The sequence below is a fragment of the Nymphalis io genome, chromosome 3 (genome assembly GCF_905147045.1).
Source record: "Nymphalis io chromosome 3, ilAglIoxx1.1, whole genome shotgun sequence".
Lineage (NCBI taxonomy): Eukaryota > Metazoa > Arthropoda > Insecta > Lepidoptera > Nymphalidae > Nymphalis > Nymphalis io.
Genome location: NC_065890.1, coordinates 11,046,563 through 11,062,691, shown reverse-complemented (window position 1 = coordinate 11,062,691; position 16,129 = coordinate 11,046,563). Strand labels below are relative to the sequence as shown.

The following is a 16,129-nucleotide window of genomic DNA, read 5'->3' as shown; positions in this document are numbered from 1 at the left end:
AAATATCACTGCATAAATATCTGGCAAATCTTTTTTTAACTAATTATAACATAAAAATGTAAGTTTACTTTAACAATCATTTCGCACTCCTCATAACACACGAACGTCCATCGACACGTCGCAGCAGCTTCGCCCCATACTTTGATAGTTTCGGGACATTTTATCTCATAGTAACCTTCAAATTTGTCAGGCGTGATTTTTACAACTTCCGTAGAAACGACGTACGACTCTGGAAACTAAGTGAACATAACGATGACCCAGATTATATAGATATTAATTATTTTTCAAAAATATTGAACATTAGTGAAGCAGAAAATACTACGAAAAATAAATAACTTTTATTCACTTAATTGTTATAATATGTTATGTTTAAAGGTTAGGTTACTACTTAAGTTTTTAAGGCTAAGTGTTCGCTCGCAATATACATTGATTTAAATATGTAGTGTCGTATACCTCACCGAATCCTTTGACGTAGGTCTACTTGCTAAGTAAATAGTCTCATAATCTAAAAGCTATAATTATGTATTTACGTAGAGTTCCAACGAACAAATTCGCCGTGGGTGTTAGGATTATATAATATTAATAACCTCAGTAATGTTGTGTACCAGCAACTCTTCCATATGTGGCCGCTTAGCGCGCACGACGAGCGATCGTGCACCGCTAGGTCGCGGTGGCGCGGCCGTACCCGACAGGCTTACGAACAAGGCGCTTTCGCCCAAAGGTGAGTATAGCCCCTGACTCTACATTATTTCGAAATATATATTTTATTAAAGTAGAATAAAAACTGAGTAATCTCACTTTGCATAAATATTTCGTTATTTCTAAAAATAATAAGAGACAATATAATCATTAATTTACTGAGTATAATATATATAAATATAAACAATAGAATTTTAGATGATTTGTGAAAAAAAAACTGTTAGTAAAAGTGTTGATACAGTGTATCTACAGGCGAAAGGGACTGGAAGGGCTTTGTGCAAGTTCGTCTGTTCGATGTAATGGCTTGATGTAAGGCCACTACTGATGGGGCCAATTAAAAGTTATTGGATTTTTCTGTCAGAAAAATCTCAGTAGCAGCCCGGAGTCTAGAAGCTGGAAGTGTGTACACTCCCGTACCTCGGAAAGCACGTAAAGCCGTTGCTCCTGCGCCTGAACTCTTTCCGGTCGTGTCGGATTAGCGTTCCATCGGATTATGAGAGTTAAGGAATAGAGAGTGCACCTGTGTTTGTGCACATCCTTGTGTTGGCTAATCTCTCTTGAGATTGGCCGCCGTGGCCGAAATCGGTCTGGAGGACATTATTATTATTACCGCAAAACAGCACTACTTGTTATTGTTGTGTTCCGGTTTGGGTGAAGTGAAGGGTGAGAGAGTCAGTGTAATTACAGGCACAAAGGACATAACGTCTTAGTTCCCAAGGTTGGTGGCGCATTGGCGATGCAAGAGTTAGTTAACATTTCTTACAATTCCAATGACTATGGGCGTTGGTGACTACTAACTATCAGGTGGCCCACATCCTTCCTATTCTATAAAAGTAAAATAAAAATATAACCTCTGAATTCCCAAGATTGGAGGCGCAATGGCGAACATTGATTTTTTATTTATGCGTGCATTTTACGCTCCTAAACCACCCACATGTTTATTGTTTTGATACATTTTACTATCGATCTGTGATATTATACATAAATACTACGAAGATCCCAAAATCCGAGCGTTGGTTTTTATACTACGTAGCGCTACGTATTCGTAGCTATACATAGCTTTAAAATTAAAAGCTTTTTGGAAGCTACGACAAGTACAATATGTTTCAAATCATGATGATCGTCGTCGATTTTTTTCCATTATTACGTTTTTTTAATTTATTTTAAGAAGGCAGACGAACAATGAGTATATAGGTATGTGACTTCTGAGCCATTTCAATTAAATGGAAAACAATCCCTATGCTTAATAATAAAAAAATAAATACAGAAATTAGCATAACGATATACCTCGTGTTTGCCCATTTTCTTAGGCTTAAAATATACAGGAATATCGAATGTAGAATTAGGTTCGACTTGAAATTCTTTCAAAGTTTCAAACGGTCCGTCCGACACTTCTGAGAGAATCAACCACATATCATCAGAACTACAAGGTTAATAAAAGTTCTGTACAATAAAAATAAATATATATATTAAAATTAGTCATTCTACATACATCAATTATTTCTTAGTAAAAAAAAATAACTTATCTGTACAAAATAAGAAAACAAGAAAAGCAATTTAAAAATTAAAGTATATTTTTAATAAACTAACGGATTAGTGACGACAACATATTGCGTATCGACTTCCCTAACAGGACATTCGAAGTAAAGCGTTTTGTTTTGAATATTTCCCGTGTCGATACACGTTGCATACAACGCTAAGTCCAATGGCATATAGTTTTCAATATTGCAGCACGCCTAAGATATATGACATAATATTCGAAAAATAGTAATAAATAAATTCTCTTTTATAATAAATGAATAAGATATAATAAAATGTATTACGCTACGAATTATTTAATAAAAAAAGGTATGATATTTATTGAAATACAAAATATAAAAACTGTTAAGTAAAGTATATAAACATTTATTACATATATTATATTAAGATAACTACATGTTCTTACCCAAACTTTAATAAACGGATTATAATTGAGGGGTCTGAACGTTATCGTGAAAGTAACGTTTGTACGCGCGGCTATAGCTCCTTGCATGGGCGATATTGTAAACTCATCCGACACCAGTGGTTGCCACCAAAACCTTAGTATAATATGCAAAAAACATCATAAACAAAGTAAAATTAATGAAATGACCAACATAATTTTTTACTTTAATACATTTACTCAAAACGAATATAGCACTATTTTAATTGATTGAGTATTTGTATCGTAATAAGTATAACAAATAACTTCATAACAATAATTAACCAGTATAAGGTCATTATCATCGATTGTCGTTGCTAGGAGGATAAGGGCATCGGGAAAAAGTCAGGGCCCCAATTTCGATGTAGTTTAAACGTATAATGGCGCTTAAACTAATATATAGGAGTAAGACAAGAATTCATTGACTTCCAAAAAGTTCAAGAAAGTTTAGCAAAACAATGACTAAAACAATGTAGTTTATTTTTGCCCATGGAAGGTCCCTTTGGCTTTGGGGCTTCATCTTGCCATATGGTAGCTATGCCATTGTCATCAACGTGTAGATATATTCATCACCTTTAGTTATAAAGTACACGTTACCCGGCACCAAAGTCGCCAGTGTTGTGAAGCATGACCTTGAGCACTTTACAGCCGCGACGGCGCACGCGTCCGAACTGCAGCGAGTTGCGGCCGAGGTAGACGCAAGCGCCAGCCGCGCGTCCGCGCACGCGCACCAGAGGTCGGGAACATTCCAACACCACCATATTCAACTGTACATTGATAAGCATATTATTGAACTTGATTTTGAATGATGTCTGTATAGTTTATGCCTAAAGATAATCATATTACTTACAAGAAATTTGAAAACTTTCATCAAAATATGTTAATATTTCAATAATCTATATAATTCATATATAAAAAAAATGCTGCCAAAACTGATTACATTACAGTCAAAATATTGTAGGAAAATAAACAGATAAGTAAAATTTATATTCATCTCAGCTTCAAATCTACGCATGAACATCAAACATCAAACGAGTAAGTCGAACGACTTAGGCTGAAGTAAAAACATGAGCACCAGCATGCATAAAGGCTAACCAACTTAAAGACGTCTAAAATTAATCTCCAGACTCTTTATCACAGAAGGAGAAAAAAGCTTATTCAAGCCGGGTACAGTTAGGGTTTGTCTCTTCATTTTATAAAAATAAATTTCTTATTTATTTCAAAAGAACTCCTTCAACTCAAACCAACGAATAAGAAATTTACCTTCGTGGACGGTACATTACTAGTATTTTCTAAGTAATTATAGTAACCTGCACATTCAGATTGCTTATCATTCCAACGGGCTTGAATTGTATTTTAAGCGGTACTTTCATATAAGGCCTAATGGTACATTTAGTCGGCACCACTTTTAACGACGCCAAAGTGTTTTGGGAATCTAATGCGATCTGTTCGCTTATTTTTTCATCCTTGTATTGTTGCAACATTTCTCCCCTACAACATAATCACTCTATTTGTTGAACAATTATCTAAGCTTTTAATAATATTATATTGATACGCTTGAATACCGTATAATATAATACATACAAAATAACTTAAAGTATAAAAACAGAAATAGTATTTTTTTATATATCAGATTTATACATATGCTGTAAGCGACAATATATTTTTATACAATAGCAACCTGGATGGTCCCAAGGCTGAAGCTTGAAGATTTGCAACACTAGGACTAAGACACACACTAGTGCCTTCAGATTTCGTGTTGTCCTCGACATTAGGAGTTATGACTTTAAATACAAAAGACGCATCTATTGGCACTTTGCTGTGGTTCATAACTTCGATTTGTCGAACGATTTTGTCTCTTACTTTCACTGTCCCTAGGTCAAAACTTTTCTGACACCCTTCGTAAAGATCAAATAGAAGAGGAACACCTGAAATTTGAAAGCCGAGATGGCCTAGTGGTTAGAACGCGTGAATCTTAACCGATGATCGTGGGTTCAAACCCGGGTAAGCACCACTGAATTTTCATGTGCTTAATTTGTGATTATAATTCATCTCGTGCTTGACGGTGAAGGAAAACATCGTGAGGAAACCTGCATGTGTCTAATTTCATTGAAATTATGTCACATGTGTATTCTACCAACCCGCATTAGAGCAGCGTGGTGGAATAAGCTCTAAACCTTCTCCTCAAAAAGGGAGAGGAGGCCTTAGCCCAGCAGTGGGACATTAACAGGCTGTTACTGTACCTGAAATTTGCCATATTTTTTGGCAAAAAAATAAAAAAAACAATTAATATGTTACATGTTAATATGTTAATTAAAACAATGTAAATGAGTTACCTTCGCCTTTAATTCTAATGATTTCTTCACAAAGTGAGTTTACCCAAAACTGCAACTCAAATTCATATTGCTTAACTTCCTTCGGTCGGAAGTAAAACGTTACTTTCAATCGATGGTTGGGATCGATGCAACTATCTTTGTTATAGCTTACAAACAGCTCTGGTAAGTTTGTAAAGTTTAAGTCCAAACTAAAAATGTACATTGTATTTATTTCATAGAAAAATGGTAAATATAAGTGCTATTAATTATTTATTAATGTTGTTAAATAAAATATCTCATTTTATCAGCATGTTAGGTAATAGTTGCAAAATTTCACACATACTTAATAGGAACTTTGTCATTATTCACAAAGGCTATGTTTTTCTTGTATGTAGAGTCCGGAGCATTTACAATACAACGACCAAAGTCATATTCCATACATGAAAAATAATAAAGTGGCTTCTCTATTTCTGCATAAAGATATATTTTATATTCTGGGCCATCAGAGATCTGCGAATACCGTATTATATCGATTAGTTTTCTTTTAAGAAATGTATTATCAAAAAGAATGGAAATGCATCTCTGCTATAAGCATACTTAATACTACCATAATATTAATAAATTCACGATTGTAGTATAAAATAAAGTCAAAAAAAATTTTCAAACAGAAAACAATACTCACCGATAAAGTGATAGGAAAAGCTTGTACAGGAACTTTCTTTAAAGTAAAATGAACGACGCATTCCACTTCATTCGCAGGCAACACGTGGCCACTCCGGGGCTCTATTTCTACTTGAAGATATTTTTTAACTGTACTAGTGTTGTAGCGCCAGTCAAAGAAAAATGTCGCGGAGCCATCATTTTTAACTGTAAATGGTATTCTTCTTTCGTAGGTTGAAGCAGTCTGCGAAACAGTTAAACATTTAATTTAAAAATTGGTAAAATGTCAATACGTAAATTAAAAAGTTATATTTTGATTATTATACATGTCTATAGTGATGGTAAAGCTTTGTGCAAGCTACCGCAAAACAGCAGTCTTGGTATTGTTGTGTTCCTGTTTGAAGGGTGAGTGAGGCAGTGTAATTACAGGCACAAGAGACATAACAGCTTAGTTCCCAAGGTTGGTGGCGCTTTGGTGATGTAAGCGACGGTTAACATTTCTTACAATGCCAATGTCTATGGGCGTTGGTGTCCACTTGCCCTCAGGTGGCCCATACGCTCGTCCGCCTTCTTATTCTATAAAAAAAATATATCACTTACTTGGTCCAAGTGAATGTTAGTGACAGCATCACTACTAAGTATATGTTCATTTCCTATTAGATAATACGTAACTTTTGGTTTTATTGAATAGCTTAAAGCTTTAACACATAAAGTTATCAACTTGGTTAAATAAGTTATGCTACAAAATATCTTGAAAGAAAGCGGTCCATCGTAAATTGGTGTGTAAAATATCCTAGAAATGTACATTTATTTTTACTCTACGTATAAACTGTTTTTATATGGTGATATTATATTAAAGGGTAAAAATAACTTGTTATTAAAATCATGTAAATATAACGAAATAATAATATCTAGTGTTATTAAAAAGGTACTTAATGTAGATCAAAAATATGTGTAGAAATTTTGACTTTTATGTTTTACTAACTTAATAATCGTGGCTGATCTTGGTTTTAGAACGCCACTTTCAGGTTCAACTACCACTGGAGTTTTCCCGGATTCATTGCAGAGAGAATTTCCTTTGAATTCGAAATTTAAACATTCATCTTCGTTATTTTTTAATATCACTTCGTTATTTGTAGTGAAGCCCACCAAAGAGTTTTTAATGATCAAGATGGTAGGAACAAATACTACATCTGGCTCACGAACAATACCAACAACTAATAAATTCACCACCAGCGATTGAACCGGCATAACAAATTTCCATAGAGATTCGTATATCTGTAAAGAATGTCTTTTATTACAATTTCCTTTAATCCTCTTTCTCGTTCATTCTAACATTATTTAATCATAAAAGATTCAAACATTTGTCAGCTTTAAATCTACTGAATATAACAAGAACAGTATCAGAAATAACATTATATGACATTATAATTACATATTCCTAAGTAAGTTATTAACGGAACATTTAATTTTATTGTAACACAAATAATTTAAATAGCAAGTCTTACCCCAGGCGCTGTAGGTGAGAATGTAAATACCACTTCGGTCGAGGTGCCTCCCTCAACGTAACCCTTTAACTTGTCACAGTGTACAGGTACCAGCTCCCCTTTCTCGGACATCACCATTTCGAAAATGAATTCATAACCCTCGCTGGTCGGATTAATCACGTCAAAGGCTCTTCAAACAAGATAAATTTAAGATGTTAATTCATATGACGTATAATAAACAGCTCATATTACTATTTAAAAAAGGAAACAACAATCGAAGTATCCAAGGAGAAGGGAAAGTTATCTGACACAAATATGGCTTTTTCTTGACGATTCTCCTTCCTCACTTTCGCTACCGAATGAGAGATCCAGCATCGAAATTTTTATATTTTAATTTTTTTTTAATTCTTGTTCAAATCATAACATAGAACTTTTAATAATGTATAAGTTTACTCTATACTAGTAGTGTTTTAGAATTGATATTAAAGAGAAATATTCCAAACTTTTTATAACATCCCGATCCAAGAACATTAAACTCAAGGACGGTGGTGGGCGCCGGGAGGGCTGACCATGTTATCTTTCTCCTGTCCGACGTTAAATAATCGCTCTCTTCAATATCAAGGTGGACGTACGGGACCAGCGACTTGGCACGTATTTTGCAAGATATATTTTGATCATATGGATCTAAGTTATCTACCAAGTAAAGTTAACTTATTAATATAGATTTTTAAGTACATACAACTCAGTACTAAAACATCTCAGTTTAAAAACACTTATTATGGAGAAAAATATATTTATTTTATTACTTTTATATCTCTATACAAGCTTAACTTTTGTTTAGCTTAAGTTTTATTTTCAGCTTTATTTCCATTGCTAAAGTAGTATATAGAAAAACTTACCTATTGTACTTTTTAGTCTAACATTATACTGGAATGCTTCTAATGGTGCAAATGTAACTTTAAATTCTCTATTCTCATTAGGTTTTAGGCAGGCTTGTGATGGTTCAATAACAAAAGGCAGATTCGCCTCAAACCACGTGTCCACGCTCTCTCTTCCTATACTACCACTGTATAACGTAATTCTGCTAGGATCTAAATAGCCACATAGACATTAAATTATTTTTTATGAGCAATTAATACATAATAATATAATATATATTTATACATATAAATAAAATAAATTCATTATTTCTATTATAATTAAAATGTACAAGCTGAATCTAAATTGTTATTCAATAAACCAAATTCTACCCACATGCACGCGCAAACGCATTTTATAGTAATGCTTACTAGTCGATTGTATTGGACAGAGATATTTAAGTAATTTATTTACGTGTACTTTATACAAGCCAAGGTTAGCCTATAAAATTATGTTTTGTTTGTACTAGAGTTTAAGTTCCTTTTACGTTCTATGTGTTTTTGTGCAAAAGGAAAATATCGCGCTCAAACCTGAATGTGCATAAATCATATTAAAACCTTAAAACTTAATAGAAGAGTAACTAATATTTTATTATGTTTATTTAAAATACATTATGTTACCGTTTTCAACGAAGGGCTGTTGCTCTTTTGGTTCTGCAACACATGGAGTTCCAGCTTTATCGACACTTCCCTATAAAGTTAAATCGTTGCAACGTAGTTCAATGGCAGATATTATTCAATTATTGAAAATTACTTACTTCTTGTAACTTATCAATTCTAGCCGGATACTCGTCATCTATTATAAAATTCCATACAATTTTCAACAAAACTTTACTAGTGTTTTGTACCTTGAAAGTAAATTTCCTTATCTGAAAGCAAGTATCGTAGAGTTATAACATGGTAACCTTTTATAAATACGTTTTAATTTGATCCAAATACTAAAACGAATACAATATTAGATTACGTACGGACGAAATTATTAAATAAAGCTGAAATACAAGATTAAAAACATCATACAAAATCATCGTCGTTTTTATGTTATTTTCATATCATGAGAATGTAAAAGGCCTAACACCAAGTTATTTTTTCTACACAAAGCTTGATTCGTTGGCGTAAAAACTATAAAATTAACAAAGGGCAATTTAACACTTACTTGATAAATAAATGTATCTTCAATATTCTTTTCTCCTTCCAAACCACACACGTATTTAGTGTACTCCGTTGTAGCGGAATACACAACAACCATGTGTATAACATCCGACAAATATCCAGGAATTAAATTACCTTGTTCATTTACATTGGCTTCATATCTCTCGTTTAAATCAGCGTCTCTATATAAAAATTGATTATTTTGCAACACGTAAACTCTACATTTTTGCATTGCATGCATTATTTTATAAAAATAAAGCAACAGAAGTTATTGTAAAAGTAAAATCCTTAGTTAATAAGTCTATCTTCTAATCAAACATGCAAAAGCATTTCTTGAAATATCTATGTGTACCGACATAAAATGTAAAAGATGAAAATATTAAAGGGTCATTGTGTGCAAGATGGTACTTTTACATTTTATGTCGGTTCATAATCTTCAGAAAATATTAAAAGGTCATTGTGTGCAAAAACGCAAGTGCAAAATATTGTTTAACTTTCATAGTCCCATAAGAGAAGTAATCAGAGGCATTATATAATTTCCAAAGCGCACCACATCACCGCCAAGTTCGTAACTTCGAACTAATACTGAGTTTCTAATATTCTCTAATAATTATAATTCTGAGAATGTATCATGTCATAAATCAAATAATATGCGTAATAATAAAGTATCCTAAATGTATTTACAAAAATTAAACATTTTATCAAAAATATAGATTTATCTATCAATCTACGTGATTAGAAAGAGTAGAAGGACGATTTCACATACGACTTCGAAACCTTAAAAAATTAAAAATGGACTTGCCTATTATGGTCATAGATAGTCACCGTTTGCCGACTATCCCAGGTACTTGATTTGATATCCAAAGTGAAAAAATCATTACTTATAGCAACCAAGACCAAATTCAAAAATTCCTGTAAAAATGTATATTCGATTTATTTTTATTATTATATTGTTGGTTAAAGTTACAAGAAGGAACGAAGTAAATAAAAGTGGTATATTGTAATAATAATTTCATATAAAACTAACAGTTCTATTTAGTTTTGATAAAATGGTTGCAATTAAATTGCTAAATTAAACTAAGAACTGACAAATTGAGCAGCTGATAACTAAAAAAAAACGAAAATACATAGAACAAATACACGTACAGTCTTATATGTTTAACGTACCTTATTATTGTGTATATAGATAATATAAATCGTATACAATAATTCAAATGGCAGTAAACAATCCGTTTCCATAATCAGAATGGCACGCTTTAAAATACATACCTTGTTCAGCACCACTGGTTGAGGACAGAAGAAAATTATCTCTAAATCCTTCTCTTCTCCCGGCGATATGAAACCAATCGATGGCTTAACAATAATGTGCTCAAAGTTATCCCATTTAAACTTGTATACTTTCTCAGAATTATTGACCATGATTACTGATCGTCTATGTGTAACACATAATTCACAGCCACCTGAATGATGATATTGATGTAAGTTATATTTCTAAATCACTTTAATACTATGAAGTAATAGTGTTTAAAAATACTATAAAGCTGATTTTGTTTAAAATTTTTTGATAAAGGTAAAAAAACAGTTCAATTAAATATACATAAAAATATAAAATAAAAGGCAATACACTGATTTGATGACTATCATTGCACAGCTTACGCTGTAAGACATTTAAGACACTTGTTATTTAAAGACGATAGTGCTAATCTTATAGGGGAGCTTATAGGGGAGCGATGCACTTCCTCAATCTTCAACTACATTAAATTCACGTTTTACGAGTCATTCCATAAAATACACAAAGCCAAAGAAATATGGTTATACATAAATAAATACACTCATATATTATTTACGATCTTTCCACGGCTAAAACCGGCAGTGATAGTATAATATAAAATAAAATTGCTATGGCAGACCAAAATTCAGAACATATTTGAGAACAGAGTGTTCTACGCTGGTTCCAGCGTCGCTCGCTTTCACAGATGCCTGTGATGCTTTTTTCGATTTCTTCGCTTCAAGTTGCCGGGACTTTTTCTTATCGATGGGTGCGCTTTTACTTTTCTTCCTACTATCCACTGTAGACACCGTTGACATGGTCCTTACATCATTATAAAGAATATTTTACTAATGTAATACATGTATAAACGTGAGTTTGTTTGTTCATTCTCAACTACCAACCGATCATCGTGAAATATTGTAAATATGTTGTCAGGGGTTAAGAAAAGGTTACGTAACTTAAAAGCCACTACATAAAGACAAGCAAGCTGTGGGCGGAAAATAGTAACCTAAGCATACATTATTATTTCTAAGAAATCACTTTCTACGACTAACAACGCTAACAACAGTGCAAAGCATAACGATAATATTTTATAAAAAACATTTCAAATTTGAAATCCGCTTAAATTACATTAAATAAACCCATATTTTAATTTACCCATCCACTGAAGCTTTATAAGCGTTGAGATCGATGTCCATAGAAAGCATCTCCAGTCCTAATAGTACCACATCTTCCATAAATGCTTCTGCTTCGCATAGTATCTAAAATCAATGGAATTTAGACTAAATTTCTAGGCTACTGGTGTAACAAGACTATATATTTATGATATTAAATAAATATTATTGTTGCTGTTCATTTCTAAGATATGTTTAATTTATTTTGTCATACATACATTGACTTTGTAATATGAATACACATAACAGCCATAGAAAAAAAACATTTAAAATACCGTAATAATTTTAATGTACCGTAAAACATTCGTAGGGATTTTCAAATATTGTTAACTTCACATCGCAAGAAGTCCTCCCGTTCTTTATCGGATTATAGTGAACAATTAATGTTACTATTTCATTGGGTTTCAATAAAATTTTCAAAACTATATTCGAAACATCTGAAGATTAAAAAGAAAAGAAGGATAAGGTCCAATTTTAACAATATCAAAAAAGGTTCAACATTAATTTACCGTTATTGCCTATTAAAATCGTGTGATCGCTGTCTGGTGCAGATGTAAGCCAAAATATAGGCCTTTCTTCTTTTATAGGTAATAATACATGCGCTGAAACTATTGCCTGCACAGAACTAACGTTTTTGAAACGAATTTCTTTATGAGAAATTGAACCCAAGCAAGTAACAGGAAAATTAAGTACGGCCAATCGTTTGTGTCTTAGGTTTGGAGTTATTAAACCAATTCTCGGTATGACTCCTTCACCGATTAAACAAACTTTAAATGATTTTTCTTGGTTTTGCAATAGCTTTAGCCTAATTTCCAGAACTGCTCTATATTCCTTAAAAAATGTTAACAATAAACAGTGAGATGATAACTTTTTAAATTAAACTTTTATTTTTAACTATTTTATTTACCTCCAGAGCTTTCGGACTAAATATAATTTCTAAATTTTTGTGTAATAAAGGTTCTATGTGGGTATGATACTTGTCCAATGAAAAAATATCCGAATTAGAATTATTCTGATAATGTAGTTTCATAGTTAATGCACAGGCAACTAAGCCGCTATTATAAAGATCAAGAATTGCCACATATCTTGAATTTACAGTTACACAAAAGAAGTGCAGCGTGACAGAGTCCTCCACAAAAACACAATGCGCAGATGACTAGAAAGAAAATCATATCTATAACCTTAATTTTGTATAATTTCGTTTTATGTAAAATTAAATCGTTAAAAAAAAATTGTAAGAACTGCATGTCTGACACTCAAGTTAATAGTACGATTTTTAAAATTATTAAATGAGTTCTTAATTTTTGTTTAACACTTCATTATTGATTCATAAAATTAATGGTTAATATATATTAGTAGAAGAAAATAATTTACAGTTGCAGAAAACAAAAATACGTGAAACGTTACCTCAGGAACTTTGTAGTCTAAAAGATTTTTTACAATCAAATGTTCACGGAAGGTCGTTTCTAAATTCCAGAAATCTAATGTTGGCATCGCTCCTGTACCAACCAGCTTAAGTGGAACCCCCTGGCTTTCAGCGGGACAAGTATCACTTATTACAAAGTTAATTGTTTCTTCGAATGTTGCAGCAGATGTGGCATTAAATTGTATCTGAAGAGTTCTACTTGTGCCGGGTGCGAGAAGATTGTCATCATTGTAAATGAGAAAATTGCCACAGTTTATTGGTGGATTCTTTAATCTGTTAAGTCACAAATTAATTTATATACCATACATGTACTTCTAAACTGTATTGTCAAATTAAAATAACTTACTTGTTATCTTTTAATTTCGCTTGGGGTTGAGGATCTTCAGGGTCAGGTCTATATTTTAACGGAAGAACAATTTCATAGGTTACGGGACATTTACTGGTATTATTTAAAATAACTTCACGGATTATTCCACTTCCCACGGGAATTATATGGAAATTCAATTCGCCAAGAGGGAACAATGTGAAACTAGAATATATTTCAAAGAAAAATTATGTAGTATTAAAGTAGTATTGATTCAAAAATTTTAGATACTGATTACTCACGTATTGTAGAAAGAGGCGATCGTAACGCAAACTGGGAACTTTGCTACGACTACTTGATTTTTACTGCCGTCTAACAAAGAACAAATGTAGGCAGGCACATTTACTAAATTTAGAGATGTAGTCGGAGTGCAAATAAATTCTATACTGACAAGCTTTATAGAAGGTGGTATTATACCACATTCCGGTGTCGCTTCGAACGACCGTAGTAAAGATGGTTCAGGAAAATTCTTAACTTTTTTCAATCTGAAATAAATAAAGCCTTATTATAAGTTAAAAGAAAAAAACTTCATTAATACATATATTCCTTGATATAATAATGTCCTCTAGACCGATTTCGGCCACGGCGGCCAATCTCAAGAGAGATTAGCCGCCTATATTATAGTGCACAAGTCTGTGCGCAAACACTGATGCACACTCTATTCCCTAACTCTCATAATCCGATGGGACGGCAATCCGACACGACCGGAAAGTGTTTAGGCGCAGGACCAACGGCTTAACGTGCTTTCCGAGGTACGGGAGTGTACACACTTCCAACTTCCAGACTCCGGGCTGCTACTGAAAATTTTCTGACAGAAAAACCCAATAACTTTTTATTGGCCCGACCTGGGATTGAACCCAGGACCTCTGGGTCTGCGGCCTTACATCAAGCCACTAGACCAACGAGGCAGAAAATTCCTTGATGTTCTTTCATAATTAAAATTTCGAGAAGTAATATGTAATACTTAGTTGTATTTTTTTATATATATTATAAAGTTAGCACACTGACTTGTAGAAGACATTATATCTGCCACGATTTAATAAGTACATCTCCCGAACTACCGTTGAGTTAACTTTCACATTGCCGTAATTTAGGAAGTTTTCGCTGGGGTCCTCGTGTGCGCATTCTACCATTACGTCATAACACTCTGCAGACAAGAATAGCGAATCTGTTACCATTGGGTCTCCGCGCCCTAGTGCGTCGTATATCTAAAAACGTAGTTTTACTTTAATTTTTATTCTTATAACAAGCATTATTACTTTAAATTATTATAAATTCCATCATTACAATGTAAAATTAACAATTCCAGAAACCTTTTATACATATATAGTAAATATATAAAATAGATAACGTTTTATTTAGTTTATTGTCATTTGAAAAAACATACAAGTTAGATTGTTGTGTCGCAAATGGAAAACAATGAAAAAAAAGAGGTCGAGATAAATTTAGCTAACATCAATAGTTAGTGCTTTATTAGCTATAACGCCAACTCTGCAAGCTATGTAGGTCACTGGGACGATCTGGTTGTCGTTCCTTGCCACAACGCCAGTCTTTTGAGCTATTAAAAAATCTTCAACAAAATCTTCGGCATTTCGTATTTTCCATTCAATAGGAAGTATAGAATCATTTTTTACAATAAACCTATCATCTTCCCGGCGATACAACAAATGCTTGCCAAACTCTAAAAAAAATTAATTCTATAAATTAGTTCTTTAAATATATTATAAATATTAAACATATTATTAAACAAAAAGTATTTTTTGTTACAGTACTTCTTTGAATTTATATTTTTCACCTATCATTTTGGTCAATGGCAGAATTTCTACAACAGGAACGACTCCACTACAGGCTATAGTTATAGTAACTACTTCAGGATTGTCTTTTATACAGAACATCAAAATAGTTGTATTAATTCCAATTTCAGTCGGAGCAGCATTTATTGTCAACTTTCCCCGACAGCCAGGCTAAAAAAGGCAAAACTGACATATTTATATAATGTCATAAATAAACCAGTGTTATTGTACATTAAACTGAGATAAATTATTAAATGCACCTCTAAACTCATAAAAGATCTGTCAAATTGGAAAACTGTTGTGTCTTCAATAAATGCAATTTCAATATCAGTCGTTATCAACGATGAATTTCGTAGATCTACAGTGTATTTTTCTTCGTATATTCTGCAAATAAAATAATCAATCAATCTTATATTATCAACTACATAGGTTACTATGATACAATTAATTAATATTTATTTACCGATTATTTCCGATGAAAATAGGTCCAAAATCGAAGAGCTTTTGATCATCTAAATATGCACCTTTGTAAACTTCATCTTCTAAAGTTCTCCTGACAAAGTTTTCAAACATTTTTTTTGGTCGGGTATCTAGTCTTATGAATAATAAAAACAAAATTAGTTTTAGTATTACAATCGAATTAATTTTCCCGATATTTTAATAATAAATACCTTGGTAAATCGCATATACCAGATACAATTATGTCAACTCGTGATTCCGGCCATCCGCTAACTTCAACGAACCTTCTGACATTGAAATTTCCTTCTATTTGCGGACTGAATGTATATTTGCATCTGACTAGATCTCCAGGATATAAGACGATACGTGTATCACGATCTAAAATTAGCCTTTTAAGTAAACGATTTAATGTTTGAATAAACTTTAACAGTTGTGGTTTTTCGATTAGGTCCGGG

At 32.6% G+C, this 16,129-nt stretch overlaps 1 protein-coding gene across 1 annotated transcript in view; it reads right to left on the bottom strand.

Moving 5' to 3' along the window:
• LOC126781126 (hydrocephalus-inducing protein-like) overlaps window positions 1-16,129 on the bottom strand; it is a 40,362-nt gene that overhangs the window by 3,297 nt on the left and 20,936 nt on the right. The window contains 34 exon segments of the mRNA XM_050505952.1: window positions 69-236; window positions 588-740; window positions 1,987-2,122; window positions 2,290-2,435; window positions 2,645-2,777; window positions 3,257-3,426; window positions 3,970-4,150; window positions 4,341-4,587; window positions 4,996-5,183; window positions 5,318-5,484; window positions 5,657-5,878; window positions 6,235-6,427; window positions 6,620-6,912; window positions 7,143-7,311; window positions 7,625-7,814; window positions 8,021-8,212; window positions 8,660-8,729; window positions 8,797-8,907; window positions 9,192-9,369; window positions 9,990-10,099; window positions 10,457-10,647; window positions 11,098-11,279; window positions 11,616-11,719; window positions 11,927-12,069; window positions 12,142-12,463; window positions 13,040-13,331; window positions 13,405-13,587; window positions 13,665-13,907; window positions 14,431-14,630; window positions 14,877-15,103; window positions 15,218-15,386; window positions 15,476-15,599; window positions 15,679-15,810; window positions 15,887-16,052. Of these exon segments, the coding sequence (XP_050361909.1) occupies window positions 69-236; window positions 588-740; window positions 1,987-2,122; window positions 2,290-2,435; window positions 2,645-2,777; window positions 3,257-3,426; window positions 3,970-4,150; window positions 4,341-4,587; window positions 4,996-5,183; window positions 5,318-5,484; window positions 5,657-5,878; window positions 6,235-6,427; window positions 6,620-6,912; window positions 7,143-7,311; window positions 7,625-7,814; window positions 8,021-8,212; window positions 8,660-8,729; window positions 8,797-8,907; window positions 9,192-9,369; window positions 9,990-10,099; window positions 10,457-10,647; window positions 11,098-11,279; window positions 11,616-11,719; window positions 11,927-12,069; window positions 12,142-12,463; window positions 13,040-13,331; window positions 13,405-13,587; window positions 13,665-13,907; window positions 14,431-14,630; window positions 14,877-15,103; window positions 15,218-15,386; window positions 15,476-15,599; window positions 15,679-15,810; window positions 15,887-16,052 (6,095 nt within the window).